Source organism: Rana temporaria, chromosome 13, assembly GCF_905171775.1.
Source record: "Rana temporaria chromosome 13, aRanTem1.1, whole genome shotgun sequence".
NCBI lineage: Eukaryota > Metazoa > Chordata > Amphibia > Anura > Ranidae > Rana > Rana temporaria.
This window is the reverse complement of record NC_053501.1, coordinates 116,242,790-116,262,626: the sequence shown is the minus strand read 5'-3', so window position 1 is coordinate 116,262,626 and position 19,837 is coordinate 116,242,790. Positions and strand designations below refer to the sequence as shown.

The 19,837-nt window shown below is 50.4% G+C and overlaps 1 protein-coding gene and 1 pseudogene across 1 annotated transcript in view; one reads left to right on the top strand and one right to left on the bottom strand.

Annotated features, from left to right (window-relative positions):
• LOC120920439 (perilipin-2-like) overlaps positions 1-19,837 on the bottom strand; it is a 63,491-nt gene that overhangs the window by 31,627 nt on the left and 12,027 nt on the right. Inside the window, exons 5-6 of the mRNA XM_040332537.1 lie at positions 19,244-19,490; positions 7,637-7,836 (exon numbers count right to left, since the gene is read on the bottom strand). Of these exons, the coding sequence (XP_040188471.1) occupies positions 7,637-7,836; positions 19,244-19,490 (447 nt within the window). The remainder of the gene's footprint in view (positions 1-7,636; positions 7,837-19,243; positions 19,491-19,837) is intronic.
• Positions 10,357-10,505, top strand: LOC120921444 (annotated as a pseudogene).

Genomic DNA, 19,837 nt, shown 5'->3' with positions numbered 1-19,837 from the left:
TGCTTGCTGTGTGGCCCTTTGCTACGTGCTGTGTGGCCCTTTGCTACGTGCTGTGTGGCCCTTTGCTGCTTGCTGTACGGCCCTTTGCTGCTTGCTGTACGGCCCTTTTCTGCTTGCTGTACGGCCCTTTGCTGCTTGCTGTGTGGCCCTTTGCTACTTTTTTTTTTTTTTTTTTTATAAATTTCTGTTTATTAAAGGTTTTATGCACATACAACAAAAAAGAGGCCCTTTGCTACTTGCTGTGTGGCCCTTTGCTACTTGCTGTGTGGCCCTTTGCTGCTTGCTGTGTGGCCCTTTGCTACTTGCTGTGTGGCCCTTTGCTACTTGCTGTGTGGCCCTTTGGTGCTTGCTGTGTGGCCCTTTGGTGCTTTCTGTGTGGCCCTTTGGTGTTGGCTGTGTGGCCCTTAGCTGCGTTCTGTGTGACCCTATGGTACTTGCTGTGTGGCCCTTTGGTGCTTGCTGTGTGGCCCTTTGCTACGTGCTGTGTGGCCCTTTGCTACACACTGTGTGGCCCTATGCAGACTTCACCGGTCAGTAGAGAAAGCATTTATTCATAAAGAGGTTATAATTAGGGTTACTCTGATACTGTTTCTTTATCGGCGAGTTGCGACACTTTCAAGCAAGTCCAGAGTATCGATACTTTGCAGGGCGATTTGCGTCAATCCGAAAAAGACAAAATTGGCGCAAAGAATCGCATGCGCTTCGAACAGGAATGCGGTGCGATTCCGGTCTGAATTGCATGTGATTTCCACCACCGCTCCTGTGAGTGTGTATAGAAAGGGAAAAGCGCCATCTAGTGAGCAGTTTAAAAAAAATGTTAGAACTCATAGTACATGTCTGGCCACATGCAAAATAATCTACAGGTGTCCTGGTCTGTTGATGATAGCAAATCAGGGCCGCTGGAGGTGCTCACAGGCCTGACTGGCCGGGTGGAGAATTAGTGTGACAATAGCGAATATTCATTCGCTATTGTCACACAACTAGGTGGGCTCGGGACGCAGTACCCTGCGCCCCGAGCCTACCCTTTCTTGAAGCCTATCAGAGCCTCTGGCTGTAATCAGGTGCTTAAAAAAAAACACCCCCGCTATAGGAGTCCATGGTCCGGTGCCCTGATATGTAGATCAGGGGGCCGGACACATGGATAGGGGGTGCGTTCTCTATGGATGGGCCTTTCTTGAAGCCTATCAGAGCCTCTGGCTCTAATCACATGCTTCAAGAAAAAAAAAACATTGGAACCCAAGCATCCGGTGCCCCACATGTATATTAGGGTCCTGGACACATGTATAGGGGGCGGCGCCCTTGCGTCCAGCATTAGGGGCCGCCACTGATGTTGGATCTCCATTCCTGAGGTAAGAAGAAGACCCCAACCAGCCTTGATATTAGGATTTTTCGATAAAGTGCAAAGTCTTACCATTTGTTCTCTTCAGAAAGTAGCCACAGCCTCAGTAGAAAAGCCTGTGGGGAAGCAGCGGTCTCTCTGCAGAGGTCTGACACGCCTCCTGATGAGTCAGAGTTAAAACTTTCCAATTAGCAGAGAGTATGTGCTTTGCCGATTGGAGGGCTCTTGCCCCGACGCAGCAGAGGGGCATGTCAGACCTCTGCAGAGAGACCGCTGCTTCCACACAGAGGCCTTCTCTGCAGCATGCTGGCAGGGAACAGGCTTTTTTTTAGCTGTGGCTGCTTTCTATACAAACTTTTGTTTTTGGTGCAGCTGGAATGTATATTTGATAAATCAGACTTAAGCTGGAAGTTGAGTTAAGCTTCAAACATACAACGTTTATACAGGATAGAGCGGGGGGGGGGGGGGGGGGTTGGAATCACTGTCAGGTTTTTATTGCAGCATCACAGAGATTTCTCTTCACTTGACACTGCGTGTCACAGGTACAGGATGTAAGAGAAAATCTCCCCAATGGGGGGCACAAATGGCAGTAAAAACCTGGCAGAGGTTCCCAGGCTGATCACCTCGGCACAGTTCCTAAATTTGTTCCTTGGCTGAGGTTCCACAAGAGGGAGACGTTCAGCTGGGCGTGTAATCTGAGCTGGAGCTAGAATATATTAAAAAAAAAGATAGGTTTTTTCAGCAAAGCAGTAAATGCTATTTGAAAAGCAGCCTACAGCTCCACCTGGTGGCCGTACATGAAATATTAAATTCAGTGGGCCAGATTCAGGTAGGGGGGCGCGAAAACTGCGGCGGCGTAACGTATGTGTCATGGATCTTGAGATATTAAAGTGTTTCTACTTGACATCTGTTACACAGGAGAGGGACATTCAATGCAAGGACACCGGCTATTGAAATGCTAAGTGGAACCAGCTAGAGAAATACCTTTTATTGTGCTCTGCAGGCTAAGAGCGGGTGTCGGAGACGCTCCGTCTGGCTAAAAAACTATGGATTGAAGGTTAATTGAATCTAGAATGTATGTGTGAAGATGTATGTGTTTATTGTCCTAAAGGTCAGAAGCCTCCTGTCAGCTGTATTGAATTAGCATTCTATTGTCTAAAGCAATGTAACCTCTCAGAGGTAGTAATTAAGTAGACCGGGTTATTGTGTACATTGATTACCCCCTGGGGCTTCTGTCTCAATACACAAGTCTTTCTATCCAAGCTATTGGACCAATCCCTGTTGACAATTTCAAGTCCTCATTTGCATGGTCAAGGAGGACTTGAGTGAAGACTGGATATACTTTACAATTGACCAATAGGAAAGCGGTTGTTGGGAGTGGGATGTTCCAAATTCTGTATAAAAGTGTGCTGTGTAATTGAAAATAAAGAGTCCTGTTGGAACTTACATACAGCCTGCCTGGTGTTTGTTCTTAATGGGTCCGAATGGCACATAGCTGTAATTCGGATCCCGGAACCTTGGATGACTGGACCATCAGACGTTGCAATCTGCAAGCTGACTCACTGGTAGCAGAGGAGTGTCGGGAGAGCAGGACCTGGGCGAGGAAGGATCTCGTCACATTGGTTGGCAGCGGTGGGATTTGCTCTCCAGTTACTGGGACAACTCCAAACCACCACCATGAATGACCAGCTATGCAGCCTGCAGGAGAACCATGCTAAAAGACTTGCTTGAGAGCCGTGGAGGGACCGGTGGGAAGAACAAGGCCACCCTGATCATTGCGCTAGCCGAGATGGATCAGAGGGATGGTGATGCAGGACCCCGGTCAGTTGAAGACTTGTTCCAGCAGCGAGTTCAACAGCGGTTGGCATTATATGGTGCGAACCCATCAGAGACCGCCATACAGAATACCATTAGAGACCTCCAGCGGCAGGATGAGAGAGAACGAGAGCGACAACAGAGAGAACGAGAGCGGCAACAGGAGCTGAGAATTGCAGAAATACGGCGATCGGTGACAACGCCTAAAGAAGCAGCACCAAAGGAAAGAAGAGGAGAGGTACAGATACCAGTAACCATGGAAGAGGAATTCAGCAGGAGGTTGCGAGAGAAGCAGATACAGCGCAGAGGACCAGTATCAGAGGAGGTCCTCCTTGGATGGTCTGATTCGATCCGCTGCGAACTCTGGAAAGAAGCGCTAGCCCGTGAGCAGCGACACCAGGGAAAAGCTCTCCCCTCCATCCATGTAAGGTACTGGTCACAGTATGAAGTAAGAATGCTGTTATTAGGGGAACAACCGAAGCAGGAGTTGACAGCAGAGTTAAGCAGGCTGATCCGGGCAGAGATGCGGTTGGACGAGAGCTACAGAGCCCTCCGGTGGTATGTAGTCCAAGAGTGCCCGTGGTCAGCGGATGACAGCCCCACGGAAGGCTTTGGCTATGATGGCCTGGGATTGTTGTATTGGAGGATGTCCAGGGATCCCAACTTTGGGAGCGATCGGGAGTGGCGTTGGGAGGAAATAATGGAGCACAGAGAGCGAAGACTGAATGTCCCGGAAGTGCACTGGTTACAGGAAGATTTGGAATTCCTGGCCGCTCAGGAATGGGAACTGGAAATCGCCTACAAACAGCTGCTAGACTTCGCTCAGCAGCAGGGTGAGGTTCCCTTTACATGGAACTTTGAGGAAATATCAGCTGACAGTGATGAAATCCTGGCTGAAGAATCGGCAATGTGGCAGAGTAACAGTGGGCTTTGCCAACCTGCCCCTGTAGCTATGGACCCGGAGGTCTTATGGCGGATGCAGCAAGCGCTGACTGACCTTGATGATCCGGTTTCTGCATGGGATGATTTTGAATGGAGGATTGTGCCTGTCCAGCAGTATGCCAGTGAATCGGCAGTGGAAAATCTGGAGATGGCCATTCCCAAAGCTGAAGTACTGACCGCAGGGCCGAGCTCTGCTAACCTCTGCTCAGTACCTATAGCATCTTCTGGGTTCCATGGACAGAAGATGGTGAACCTCTATCCCCAGACACCAGTTGTAGAGACAGGGGATTTGATAGACTTTTCTGCTGAGGAAGAACAATCTGGGGAGCCTCCAGCAGAAGTGCTGGCAACAGGGCGGAGTGCTAGCCATCTCTGCCCAGCACCGGGACCAACTGTGGAGTTCCAGGGAGCCGGGGCGGTTGGCCCCCCTCCCCAGCAACAAACTGAGGTGGTAAAGCTCGTACTCCCAGCTGAATTACTGGCAGCAGGACAGGATGCTACTGGCGGCTACACCCCACTACAGCTTGAGCGGATATCGGTGGATGGGACTGTGGTCTCCACTCACAGCAGCCCAGCGGAAGAGCTGGCATCAGAGCAGAGTGCCCCGGGCCTCTGCTCTCAACTAACAGAAGAGGGGGTTCCTGTGGTAGTGGATGGGACTCCGATCTCCACGAACACAACCCCAGAACATGGTGCGGCACTGAGACAGGAGGATGTCGGCTTTGCTTTGCAAGCACCGGGGGATTTTTACCTAGCATCAGTGGATGGGACTGCAGTCTCCACTGGTATACCCCAGGAATGGTGGCCAGTTGGCCCAGATTCCCAACGACATGATGAACTGAGCCCAGCCACCCTGTCTCCTCTCCAGCGGCTGAAAGGACTCCAGGGAGAAGGGCCAGTCCAGGCCTCTCCCCAGCGGCAGGCGTGTTCTCTGAGAGAGGCAGAGATTGGCTGGGTGAGTAATGCTCTGTTTGGGACAAGTTATCTGGGGTACTGGGTGGGTACCGGAATTGGGGTCTCTCCCAGTGTTAGTCTCCTGCCAAAGGGGGTGATGTGTGACAGACCTAGCCGGGACAGGGGCTTTTGGAGAGGACTGAATGTGAGCCTCTTGCCGTCCGATTATGGGCCAGGACCTCAAAACAGGAAGGCAGATGGGTCATCCCAGCAGACAGTCCTGGAACTTTAAGACTATTTTCCCAACATCCTCGAGTTGACCCGTTTGGGTCCCACTGCGGCTGTTGGACTGTTTCCCAGGGGAAGTAATGTCATGGATCTTGAGATATTAAAGTGTTTCTACTTGACATCTGTTACACAGGAGAGGGACATTCAATGCAAGGACACCGGCTATTGAAATGCTAAGTGGAACCAGCTAGAGAAATACCTTTTATTGTGCTCTGCAGGCTAAGAGCGGGTGTCGGAGACGCTCCGTCTGGCTAAAAAACTATGGATTGAAGGTTAATTGAATCTAGAATGTATGTGTGAAGATGTATGTGTTTATTGTCCTAAAGGTCAGAAGCCTCCTGTCAGCTGTATTGAATTAGCATTCTATTGTCTAAAGCAATGTAACCTCTCAGAGGTAGTAATTAAGTAGACCGGGTTATTGTGTACATTGATTACCCCCTGGGGCTTCTGTCTCAATACACAAGTCTTTCTATCCAAGCTATTGGACCAATCCCTGTTGACAATTTCAAGTCCTCATTTGCATGGTCAAGGAGGACTTGAGTGAAGACTGGATATACTTTACAATTGACCAATAGGAAAGCGGTTGTTGGGAGTGGGATGTTCCAAATTCTGTATAAAAGTGTGCTGTGTAATTGAAAATAAAGAGTCCTGTTGGAACTTACATACAGCCTGCCTGGTGTTTGTTCTTAATGGGTCCGAATGGCACATAGCTGTAATTCGGATCCCGGAACCTTGGATGACTGGACCATCAGACGTTGCAATCTGCAAGCTGACTCACTGGTAGCAGAGGAGTGTCGGGAGAGCAGGACCTGGGCGAGGAAGGATCTCGTCACAGTATGACATTTATGTTTTACATTTAAATTTACAGTTTTACAGGCAAGTGCTTGATTCACAAAACACTTGCCTGTAAAGTTGCGGCGGCGTAGCGTAAAAGGGGCCGGCGTAAGCGCGCGTAATTCAAATAATCCCGTAGGGGGCGTGGATCATATAAACTAGGCGCGTTCCCGCGCCGAACGTACTGCGCATGCGCCGTCCCTAAAATTTCCCGACGTGCATTGCGGTAATTGACGTCGCAAGGACGTCATTGGTATCATTCACGGACGACTTACGCAAACGACGTAAAATTTTGAAATCGCGACGCGGGAACGACGTCCATACTTAACATTGGCTGCGCCTCCTAATAGCAGGAGCAGCCTTACGGCGAAAACGACGTACGCAAAAGACGTAAAAAACGAGCGCCGGCCGCACGTACGTTTGTGAATCGGCGTAAGTATGCAATTTGCATACTCTTCGCTGACAACTACGGGTGCGCCACCTAGCGGCCAGCATAAGAAACTTACGCCAGTGGTATCTTAGGCTACAGTCGGCGTATCGAGCTTTCTGAATACAGAAAGTCGATACTCCAGCGCTACTTAGCAATTACGCTGCGTATCTATGGATACGCAGGCGTAATTGCTCTCTGAATCTACCCCAGTATTTCATTTTAATCCGACTATAAAATAAAATCTATGGCCCAGATTCTCGAAGGCGTTACGACGGCGCAACACCATTAGCGCCGTCGTAACTCCTCATCTGGCCCCGGGTATCTATGCGACTGATTCTTAGAATCAGTTGTGCATAGATACCCATTAGATCTGACAAGCGTAAGGCTGTTACGCTGTCAGATCTTAAAAGTAATTTTTTTTCCCGCCGCTAGGTTTTGCATCTTCGCTTTTCCCCGTCGTCTATGCAAATGAGGTAAGTACGGCGATTCCCGAACATACGCGAGGTCGACGCAGCGAATTAACGTTGTTTGCGTAGCGTACCCGACACGTAAGGTTGCCCCTGCTATTAGCCAGGGGCAACCAATGTTAACTATGGCCGTCGTTCCCGCGTCGAATTGAATCAAAATTACGTCGTTTGCGTAAGACGTCTGTGAATGGCGCTGGACGCCATTTACGTATACATCTAGGCAAATGACGTCGGGGCGACGTCATTTAGCGCAATGCACGTCGGGTAATTTACCCGACGGAGCATGCGCAGTACGCTCGGCGCGGGAGCGCGCCTAATTTAAATGGTGCCCGCCCCATTTGAATTGGGCGGGCTTGCGCCGAGCAATCTAACGATACACCGCCGCAAGTTTACAGGTAAGTGTTCTGAGAATCAGGATTTAAACCTGTAGACCTGCGGCGGTGAAACGTAGAACTCATACATTAGCGCTGCCCAGGAGCAGCGCTAATGTATGAGAATCTGGGCCTATACATTTAACAAAAGATCTTTTTAGTCATTAACGTAATAAAAAAGAAATGATATGCAAAACACAATTTATTCCTTGGAATTGATCTGTGAATATGTCTGTAGATCAGGAGGAGGAGTTACCTGGGATGGGATGGTGAGCAGAAGGCTGACTCCGCCCTGCAGGAAATTCCAGTACCGGTCCAGAAATGACCGAAGCTTCCGGAAGCTTCTTGTAATGACGGAGCGGACCAGTTGTCGGGAGCGTGTGATCAGGTCGAACCTCGATCCATCCGTCTCATCGATCCCATCGCCGCTGCTACTGCTACTCTCTGGTCCTCCTGCTGCAAAAAACACACAATATTCAGAGCCAGAGAAGTGAAAACCGGGATTATGGTGTGGTCATATTAATATTCATAGGACATGTGCACTGCCGAAAACATTAGTTCATTTTAGTTTTATTGTTTTTTCGTTTTTCGGGTCATTCGTTACGATCGAAATTTGTAAATTCGAAAAATTCATAAATTCGAAAATCCAGACATTTTTACATTCGGAAATTCATTAATTCAAAAGTTTGAAAATTCATAAATTCGAAAATCCGAAAATCCATAAATTCATAAATTCGAAAATACGTAAATTCGTAAATTCAAAAATCAAAAAATTTGAAAATACAGAAATTTGAGAATTTGTAAATTCATTCATTCAAAATTGAAAAATTTGTGAATTTGTAAATTCGTAAATTCGAAATTGGAACATTCAAAAATAAAAAAGAAAATTTGAAAATTAGAAATAACTAACTAACTAATAACTAATTATTAAATTATAGGTATTGGAATTTCCTTTTAAATTTGGCTGTTAGTAAACAAATACAAATTTATCCAAAGTTATGAATTTACCATAAATTCGTGAATTTGAAATTCGAATATTCAAAAATTATAAAATTCAAAAGAACGAAAGTCAGAAAATTCTAAGGGGCAGATCCACATAGATCTGCACCCGCGCAGCGTATCAGAGATACGCTACGCCGCCGTACCTTACCTGGCGTTCTTTCAAATCCTCAAAGATTTTGCGCCGTAAGTTACGGCGGCGTAGTGTATTTCTGGCGGTGGAATTCAAATCGGCGATTAGGGGTCGTGTTTCATTTAAATGATGCCCCGCACCGAATTAACTGCGCGTGCTCCGTTTCGAAATTTCCCGCTGTGAATTGCGCGAAATGACGTCGCAACAACGTCATTTTTTAAACTTAGACGTGACTTACGTCCATCCCGATTCACGGACGACTTATGCAAAAAAAAAACAAATTTCGACGCGGGAACGACGGCCATACTTAACATGGCAAGTCTATCTATACGCCGCAAAATAGCAGCTTTAACTATACACCGGAAAAAGCCGACTAGAGACGTAAGAGAATGCGACGGCCGCGCGTACGCTCGTGGATCGTCGGAAAAAGCTAATTTGCATACCCGACACGGGAAAAACTACGCGAACTCCACCCATGGACGCCGAAGTATTGCATCTACGATCCGAAGGCGTACGAAGCTGTACGCCTGTCGGATCGAACCCAGATGCCGTTGTATCTTGGTTTGAGGATTCAAACCAAAGATACGACGCGGGAAATTTGAAAGTACGCCGGCGTACTCTCACTGTGGATCTGCCCCTAAATAATTAACTAACTAATAACGACTAACTATAATTATAGGTATTGGAATATCCTTTCAAATTTGGCTGTTAGTAAACGAATAGAAATTCATCCAAAGTTATGAATTTACCGTAAATTAGAACGTTCAAAAATAAGAAAGAAAATTGGAAAACTCGAAAGGACAAAAATCCGAAAATTAGAAATAACTAACTAATAATAATAACTAACTATTAAATTATAGGTATTGGAATTTCCTTTCGAATTTGGCTGTTAGTGAACGAATACAAATTTATCCGTAGTTACGTATTATCCGAAATAATGAATGCCGCATCTAATCAAATGGAATGGAATGCATTAATAATAAATAATAATAATAATAAAACGTTTTTATTATTATTATTATTATTATTATTATTATTATTAATTATGATTATTAATTTGTTACGTTCCATTTGTTTATATACATATATATACGTCGGTACTTTAAACATGGATATCCCTGTTATGACGGCAGCTGCTGCCATAACCCCGGTATCCATCTCTTCAGTGGGCAGTCCGTTTTACGATAATGGTGGTCTCTGCGGCGTATTTGCCGCAAGATCACCACTATAGGCGGTGGGAGAGGGCTCCCCCCCCTCCCGATGCCGCTCCTGCTTACCGGAGCCGTCGGTAGCGGCGTAGGCGATCGGGTCCTTCCTGTGGCTGCGTGTGGAGACGAGCGAGGAGGGAAGATGGCCCCCACCCGTCTCCATACCATAGCAGGGCGGAAGTGACATCAAAACGTCACTTCCCCCCATACGTCTTAAGGGGCCATTTTTTTTTGTGATTTTTTCAAATGGCAATTTTTTTTATTGTATTTTAGTGTAAATATGAGATGTGACGTCTTTTTGACCCCCAGATCTCATATTTAAGAGGACCTGTCATGCTTTTTTCTATTACAAGTGTTTACATTCCTTGTAATTGGAATAAATGTGACAGAATTCATTTTTATTTTTTTAAACAGTGTCAAAATAAATAAAAATAAATAATATTTTTTTTTTAAAGCGCCCTGTCACGACGAGCTGGCGCGCAGAAGCTAACGCATATGAAAACGGTGTTCAAACCACACATGTGAGGTATCGCCGCGAGCGTCAGAGTGAGAGCAATAATTCTAGCCCTAGACCGCCTCTGTAACTAAAAAAATGCAACCTGTAGAATTTTTTTAAACATTGCCTATGGTGATTTTATACTTACCTGGCAGGGGAGACACCATGATCATGAAGGTGGTTCTCCCAGGGCGAGGCACGGCTATTGCACACTCTAGGCCGTGCCGATCGTGGTTGTCTTCCCTGCCGCTTCTCTGCCTTTTGGCTGGGACTGGGTGTGGTACAGTAGGTGCACGCGATATTGTGTCAATCTCGCTCCCTTTCTCGGCGAGATTGAGCACCTACGAGCCCCATCGCGGGAGCCAGCGCCGAGCTGGCTTGCCGCGATAGAGACAAAGCCGTCATAGAAGCGACGGGAGATCCGACTTGGATTCCCGCCAATTCTACACGTGTGCGGCGTTTGTTATGAATCCTGAGGGGGAAGTCCCCGTCGGATTTTAAATAAAAATCCGGCATGGGTTCCCCCCTCAGGAGCATACCGGGCCCTTAGGTCTGTTATGGGTTGTAAGGAGAGCCCCCCCTACGCCGAAAAAACGGCGTAGGGGGTCCCCCTACAATCCATACCAGACCCGTATCCAAAGCACGCTACCCAGCCGGCCAGGAAAGGAGTGGGGACGAGCGAGCGCCCCCCCCCTCCTGAGCCGTACCAGGCTGCATGCCCTCAACATGGGGGGGTTGGGTGCTCTGGGGCAGGGGGGCGCACTGCTGGGGCCCCCCCACCCCAGAGCACCCTGTCCCCATGTTGATGAGGACAGGGCCCCTTCCCGACAACCCTGGCCGTTGGTTGTCGGGGTATGCGGGCGGGAGGCTTATCGGAATCTGGGAGCCCCCTTTAATAAGGGGGCCCCAGATACCGGCCCCCCACCCTAAGTGAATGGATATGGGGTACATCGTACCCCTATCCATTCACCTGGAGGCAAAAAGTAAAAGTCAATAAACACAACACAAGAGTTTTTAAAATAATTTATTAGTCTGCTCCGGAGGCCGCCCCCTGTCTTCTTTAGCTCTGTTTACCAGGGGGGGCTTCTTCTTTGACGTCTTCGGGTGGGGGCCGCTCTTCGCCGCCGTCCGGTTCTCTTCCACCGCCGGGGGGGTCGCTTTTATAAAAGCGCCCACTCCTCGGCGGGTTTCCTCCGACGTCTTCGGCGGGGGGTGGTGTGCTTCTTCTTCCGCTATCCGGGGGGGTCTTCTTCGGCTATCCGGGGGGGTCTTCTTCACTCTCCGGGGGTCTTCTGCTATGTTCGCCGCTCTCCGCTGTTGACTCGGCGCACCCCGGTTCTTCCTCCAGCTGTCCGGTGCCTTCTCCTTCAGCGCTGAACGTCTATCTTCTTCTTCCGCGCTGTGACGTATTCTTCTTCTTCCGGGCTGTGACGTCATCTACTTCTCTTCTCCAGATGTTGACACGCCGGCTCTTCTCGCTAAAATGACGGGTGCGCGGCTTGCATCGGACCTATATAGGCCTCACAGTCCCATAATGCTCTGTACCTACCCATGTGATACCTACCCACGTGGGTAGGTATCACATGGGTAGGTACCAGAGCATGATGGGATTGTGAGGTCTATATAAATCCGATGCAAGCCGCGCACCCGTCATTGCAGCGAGGAAAGGCGACGTGTCAACATCGGGAGAAGAAGAGAAGTGAAGAACATGACGTCACAGCACGGAAGAAGAACTCACAGCACGGAAGGAGAAGAAGACGTACAGCACGGAAGAAGAAGGCACCGGACAGCGAGAGGAAGAACCGGGGTGCGCCGAGTCAACAGCGGAGAGCGGCGAACATAGAAGGAGACCCCCGGAGAGTTGAGAAGACCCCCCGGATAGCGGAGAAGACCCATCGGGATAGCGGAAGAAGAAGCCCCCCGCCGAAGACGCCGGAGGAAACCCGCCGGGGGGTGGGGGCTTTTTTAAAAGCGACCCCCCCCCGGCGGTGGAAGAGAACCAGACGGCGGCCCCCACCCACCCGAAGACGTCAAAGAAGAAGCTCCCCCTGGTAAAAGAGCTAATAAAGAAGACAGGGGGAGCCTCCGGAGCAGAAAAATAAATTATTTTAAAAACCCTTGTGTGGTGTGTTTATTAACTTTGACATTTTTCCTCCAGGTGAATGGTTAGGGGTACGATGTACCCCATATCCATTCACTTAGGGTGGGGGGCCGGTATCTGGGGGCCCCCTTATTAAAGGGGGCTCCCAGATTCCGATAAGCCTCCCGTCCGCATACCCCGACAACCAACGGCCAGGGTTGTCGGGAAGGGGCCCTGTCCTCATCAACATGGGGACAGGGTGCTCTGAGGTGGGGGGGCCGCAGTGCGCCCCCCTGCCCCAGAGCACCCAACCCCCCCATGTTGAGGGCATGCAGCCTGGTACGGCTCAGGAGGGGGGGGGGGCGCTCGCTCGTCCCCACTCCCTTCCTGGCCGGCCGGGTAGCGTGCTTTGGATACGGGTCTGGTATGGATTGTAGGGGGACCTCCTACGCCGTTTTTTTTCGGCGTAGGGGGGCTCTCCTTACAACCCATAACAGACCTAAGGGCCCGGTATGCTCCTGAGGGGGAACCCATGCCGGATTTTTATTTAAAATCCGGCGGGGACTTCCCCCTCAGGATTCATAACAAACGCCGCACACGTGTAGAATTGGCGGGAATCCAAGTCGGATCTCCCGTCGCTTCTATGACGCGCTTGCTGGGATGTGCTGTCACTATTCCAGTGAGTGCGAGATGTCGGCGAGATCTCGGCACCATATCGCCGAGAATCAGCGCGATGCTGTCGTGCTAAAAACACAATATCACAAACACCTACTGTATCTGTCCTTATCAGTTGTCAGCGGAGCGCTGAAGCACCTCCTACATGGGGAGGGTGGATGCAATCCAATGACGTCATTGCACCTGGAAGGATGGTTTTCAGCAGGGACTACGCTGTGCTGCCCGACAGAATACTGGGGGCCGGCCCATGGTTGAGTCTGAGCCATCTGGAAGGGTGCTCCTGGTGAGGATGGGTACTGCGCTTGGTCTTGGTCTTTTTGCCGAGTTCTAGTCTGGCCTTCTGGCTGGCTGGTGTAAGTGCTATCTCTGTCAGCGATCCGGTTGGAGGAGCTGGTAATGCCCTGTGGTAGGACGGGGTAGAGCCATGCAAATCCGCTGGGTTGACGGAGGGTCTGGAGGGGCTAGTATTGGTGGAGGCTGTTATCTGAGTGGCAGTTCTCCCTAAGAAAACCTTGAAGGGCTCTCTAGCTGGCAGGGGTGGAGGGCTGCACTGGCCGGTCGGGGGGTCGGATATGGAACGAAAAGCCTATGGTGCATGTGCCCCTGGAGTGGCAGTCCAGGGGTATCTGAAGGTCACTGTGTGTGAGGGACACATTGATTGAAGGATACCACGGTCACTGCACCAGATACACGCTTTTTTTTAGCACCTGCCTCCTGGGCCGGGCCTTTTGGCTAGGACCGGAGGAATTTTTTATTCCTGGCCGGAGGGCCTGGTCATTGTTTCACCACAATGGCCACTTCCTTCACTCTCCTCTCCACTATGCCTTCCCCCACTTTATTTTATTTAAGCCTGTGTTTGTCACTTTTTTGTCTTTTTTTGTTGTGCACGTTTTGTCACTGTGTGATTAGTAGGGTGCGGGTCCTCGGGCCAGCCCTGAACGTCTTGGGAGTGGGTGGACATGGCCTTCTGGCTTAGTTCGCCTGCTCTCATGGGGGTCTCCCTTCGGGGGAGCCCCACCTAGTACTGGGAGGGTTCTGTTTCGGCAGTCCCTCCGAGGAAGTTGGGTCCGTGTCGGCTTCGGTTGCTCGGACCACAGTACCTCAGTCCCCGTCTGGAGCCTAACGCCCCGGGGGATCAGGGTTTGGGTCCCTTCTTCACAGGAGGACCACTTGACGTTGCACCCGTCTGCACGTTTTTGTGAACACTCTTGATGTGTGTGCACATTTTTTCTGCACCGGGTGGAGTTTTTGGGTGTGTTCACACGCCATAGGCTTTTCAAAAAAAAAAAAAAAATGGTGATTTTTAAGGGTAAACGTTTGTCGTCATTCCACGAGCGGGCGCAAATTTGAAGCTTGACATGTTGGGTATCATTTTACTCAGCGTAACATTATCTTTCACGATATGAAAAAAAATTGGGCTAACTTTACTGTTGTCTTGTTTTTTTTTTTTTTTTTAAAAAGTATGCTTGTAAGACCGCTGCGCAAATACGGTGTGACAAAAAGTATTGCAACGACTGCCATTTTAGTAACTAGCATACGCCGGCGTATAATTGTGTGCAATTTTACGCTGACCGCTAGGGACGCTTCCGTAGATTTCCGCGTAGAATATGCAAATGACCTAGATACGCCGATTCAGAAACGTACGTGCGCCCGGCGCATTTTTTTACATCGTTTACGTAAGCCTTTTTCCCTGCTATATGAGGCGTACGCAATGTTAAGTATGGACGTCAGGCCAGCGTCGAATTTTACGTCATTTACGTCGTTTGCGTAAGTCGTTCACGAATAGGGCTGTGCGTAATTTACGTTCACCTCGAAAGCATTGACTATTGCGGCGTAATTTGGAGCATGCGCACTGGGATATGTTCACGGACGGCGCACGCGCCGTTCGTTAGAAACGTCAATTACGTGGGGTCACACATAATTTAAATAAAACACGCCCACATCTTCAACATTTGAATTAGGCGGGCTTATGCCGGCCCTTATACGCTACGCCGCCGTAACTTCGGCCGCAGAATCTTTCTGAATACCACACGCGGCTCACAAAGTTACGGCGGCGTAGCGTATAGGAGATACGCTACGCCCGCATAAAGATACACAATTGTATCTGAATCTGGGCCCAAGTCTGAAAAAGAGGCTCGGTCCTTAAGTGGTTAAAAGAAAATCTATAAACGTATTTGGAATCTCAGAGCCCATGAAAATCTTCATCTCTGATTGACGGCTTGCTGGCGGGGAAAGTGGCTCATCCCTTTAATTCACAAAACGAAACAGAGAGACGAGAGAATTGGTACAGTAGCCCGGCGAGGGGGTGGGGTAGACCGAGCCGAGAACAGAACGAGCGGATGCTCGGTGTCAGAAAACTGATTGGATTTAATTTCCCGGACACGTCTGAGCAGCTGCCGGGAGGCAAAGTACGCGGCGCCGACAGCCAAGGCGCCGGGAACAGCCAGTGCCCAGGAAATGTTTTCTACTGCCAGTTGCAGCCCACAGACCGGCTGATCACTTGCTCGGGGACACAGGTGCCCGATGTCACTCGTTAATAGGCAGTGACAACGGAGGAAATCATTTAAAGGGGCGTTCCCCTCTGAAATGACTGAACCGCGAGATATGTACAAGCCGTCCCGCAATTTATTGTGTCTTGGCTTCTTCTCGTGTTCTTCTCGTGTTCATGAAACTCGGTGTCCTCCGGAAAGGATTGGTCTATCGGCCAGTGGAGAAAGGGGCACCGTGCCCGCTCCTAGTCCCTTGGACTGCGCTGTCATTGACAGCAAAAGTGCCAGGCTTGAGATTGGGAACCTGCCAACTGGGTACCCAATTATGTGAAGGCCATGAGAGCCCATCATGGTGATCAGTGCCGGGACGAGATCGTCCAGTGCCCAGGGCAAAGATGCCAAATTTCACCCCCCCCCCCCATTTTTTATTATGTACAAACTTAAAGCGGGAGTTCACCCATTTATAAAAAATGTTTTTTTCTCCCCTTAGCTTCCTGCTCGTTTTCTCTAGGGGAATCGGCTATTTGTATTAAAATATGAGCAGTACTTACCGTTTTCGAGCTGCATCTTCTTCCGTCGCTTCCGGGTATGGGCTGCGGGAATGGGCGTTCCTTCTTGATTGACAGCCTTCCGAGAGGCTTCCATCGCGTCACTCGTAGCCGAAAGAAGCCGAACGTCGGTGCGGCTCTATACTGCGCCTGCGCACCGACGTTCGGCTTCTTTCGGAAAATCGTGACGCGATGGATGCGACCGTCGGAAGCCTCTCGGAAGACTGTCAATCAAGAAGGAACGCCCATTCCCGCAGCCCATACCCGGAAGCGACGGAGAGGATGCATCTCGTAAACGGGTAAGTACTGCACATATTTTAATACAAATAGCCGATTCCCCTAGTAAAAACGAGCAGGAATCTAAGGGGGAAAGTGCCCTCTAAGGGTGAACCCCCGCTTTAAGGGCGAGAGAGCACAGCCCACACCTCTTCCCGGCTCTCTCCTCCTTTCCTCGCCGCTTCCAGTGATCAGCTGTCACTACACCTGTCAGCCTTATATTATATATATGGTGATTGTTGGAGGTTCGAGATCCTGCTACTTAAACCCTGAAAGGGTGGCCATGTCTGGAAGCCTCGGGTCATGGCCTGGAGGAGAGCACAATCTGCACTTCTTCCTGGCTCTCTCCTCCTTTCCTCACCACGTACATTGATCTGCTGTCACTACTCCTGTCAGCCTTATATTATATATATATGGTGATTGTTGGAGGTTCGAGATCCTGCTACTCAATCCCTGGCAGGGTGGCATGGCCTTGGGGAGAGAGAGCACAGCACGCACCTCTTCCCGGCTCTCTCCTCCTTTCCTCACCGCTTCCACTGATCTGCTGTCACTACTCCTGTCAGCCTTATAGTAGAAAGAACTTGCGGCTCCCCCATGCCTACAATACACACTGCACACAGGGCAGCCGTCCCTTCTGCCCACCCCTTGTCCCAGCCTTGAATGAAGGCTAGCTTGGTGATTGTTGGTGGTTCAAGATCCAGGGCAGCCTCCCCTTCTGTCCACCCCTTTTCCCGGCCCTGATTGGAGGCTCGCTTGGTGATTGTTGGAGGTTCAAGATCCTGCTACTCAATCCCTGGCAGGGTGGCATGGCCTTGGGGGGAAAGAGCACAGCACGCACCTCTTCCTGGCTCTCTCCTCCTTTCCTCGGCGCTTCCACTGGTCAGCTGTCACTACTCCTGTCAGCCTTATAGTAAAAAGAACTTGCGGCTCCCCCATGCCTACAATACACACTGCGCACAGGGCAGCCGTTCCTTCTGCCCACCCCTTGTGCCGGCCCGGATTGGAGGCTAGCTAGGTGATTGTTGGAGGTTCAAGATCCTTCTACTTAAACCCCGGAAGGGTGGCAAGGTCTAGAAGCCTGGGGTCATGGCCTGGAGGAGAGCACAGTCTGCACTTCTTCCCGGCTCTCTCCTCCTTTCCTCACCACGTACATTGATCTGCTGTCACTACTCCTGTCAGCCTTATAGTAGAAAGAATTTGTGGCTCCCCCAGGCCTAAAATACACGCTGCGCACAGGGCAGTCGTCCCTTCTGCCCACCCCTTGTCCCAGCCCTGATTGGAGGCTAGCTTGATAAATGTTGGAGGTTCGAGATCCTGGGCAGCCATTTCTTCTGCCCACCCCTTGTCCCAGCCCTGATTGGAGGCTAGCTTGGTGATTGTTGGAGGTTCGAGATCCTGCTACTCAATCACTGGCAGGGTGGCATGGCCTTGGGGAGCGAGAGCACAGCCCACACCTCTTCCTGGCTCTCTCCTCCTTTTCATCACCACTTACATTGATCTGCTGTCACTACTCCTGTCAGCCTTATAGTAGAAAGAACTTGCGGCTCCCCCATGCCTACAATACACACTGCACACAGGGCAGCCGTTCCTTCTGCCCACCCCTTGTGCCGGCCCGGATTGGCGACTAGCTTGGTGATTGTTGGAGGTTCGAGATCCTACTACTTAAACCCCGGAAGGGTGGCCATGTTTGGAAGCCTGGGGTTATGGCATGAAGGAGAGCACGATCTGCACTTTTTCCTGGCTCACTCCTCCTTTCCTCACCACTTCCATTGATCTGCTGTCACTACTCCTGTCAGCCTTATAGGTAGAAAGAACTTGCGGCTCCCCCAGGCCTACAATACACACTGCGCACAGGGAAGCCTCTCCTTCTGCCCACCCCTTGTGTTGGCCCGGATTGGAGGCTAGCTAGGTGATTGTTGGAGGTTCAAGATCCTTCTAGTTAAACCCCGGAAGGGTGGCAAGGTCTGCAAGCCTGGGGTCATGGCCTGGAGGAGAGCACAGTCTGTACTTCTTCCCGGCTCGCTCCTACTTTCCTCTTCGCTTCCAGTGATCAGCCGTCACTACTCCTGTCAGCCTTATATTAGAAAGAACTTATGGCTCCCCTATGCCTACAATACACACTGCGCCCAGGGCAGCCGTTCCTTCTGCCCAACCCTTGTCCCAGCCCTGATTGGAGGCTAGCTTGGTAAATGTTGGAGGTTTGAGATCCTGGGCAACCATTCCTTCTGCCCACCCCTTGTCCCGGCCCTGATTGGAGGCTAGCTTGGTGATTGTTGGAGGTTCGAGATCCTGCTACTCAATCCCTGGCAGGGTGGCATGGCCTTGGGGAGAAAGAGCACAGCCCGCCCCACTTCCCAGCTCTCTCCTCCTTTCCTTGCGGCTTCCAGTGATCAGCTGTCACTACTCCTGTCAGCCTTATAGTAGAAAGAACTTTCGGCTCCCCCATGCATACAATACACACTGCGCACAGGGAAGCTGTCCCTTCTGCCTGCCCCTTGTCCCAGCCCTGATTGGAGGCTAGCTTGGTGATTGTCGGAGGTTCAAGATCCAGGGCAGCCTTCCCTTCTGCCCACCCCTTGTCCTGGCCCTGATTGGAGGCTAGCTTGATAAATGTTGGAAGTTCGAGATCCTGGGCAGCCATTTCTTCTGCCCACCCCTTGTCCCGGCCCTGATTGGAGGCTAGCTTGGTGACTGTTGGAGGTTCGAGATCCTGCTACTCAATCCCTGGCAGGGTGGCATGGCCTTGAGGAGAGAGAGCACAGCCTGCACCTCTTCCCAGCTCTCTCCTCCTTTCCTCGCCGCTTCCAGTGCTGGGCTGACAGAAGTATTGATCTGCTGTCACTACTCCTGTCAGCCTTATAGTAGAAAGAGCTTGTGGCTCCCCCCATGCCTACAATACACGCTGCGCCCAGGGCAGCCGTCCCTTCTGCCCACCCCTTGATGATGAACACTGTCTCACCGTCTGATTCCTTGGGTAGGTAGCGATCCACCAGCTCCTCTGCTTGGGTCAAAACGAAATAAGCTGCGACTTTCACCAAGTCCTGGACCTCCAACGTCCCCATGAAAGTGGTGGTTATAGAGAGGACCTCATAGGATTCCCTGGCCACGGCCTGAGTTCTGTCCACCACGTTCCGCACTCTTCCCAGGGCCCGGTCCCTGACCACCCTGACCCCGCTCACCACGTTCTCCCGAAGTTCTGACACCACCTGTGGGAGGGAACAATCGTTTTATAGGTGGAGCAGGAGATGGACATGTCACAATGTGATTGTACAAAAATCTCTCTTGGATTTACCAAATCATATAATGTGAGGTGCAACCTAAACACCAGTCACTGCACCAGAGGAGCTTACACTCTAATGCCCCCTCCCCCCACAGTCACATCAGTCTCTGTACAGAGGAGCTTACACTTTAATGTCCCCTCCCCCCCACACATCACATCAGTCTCTGTACAGAGGAGCTTACACTCTAATGTCCCCTCCCCCACAGTCACATCAGTCTCTGTACAGAGGAGCTTACACTCTAATGTCCCCTCCCCCCACAGTCACATCAGTCT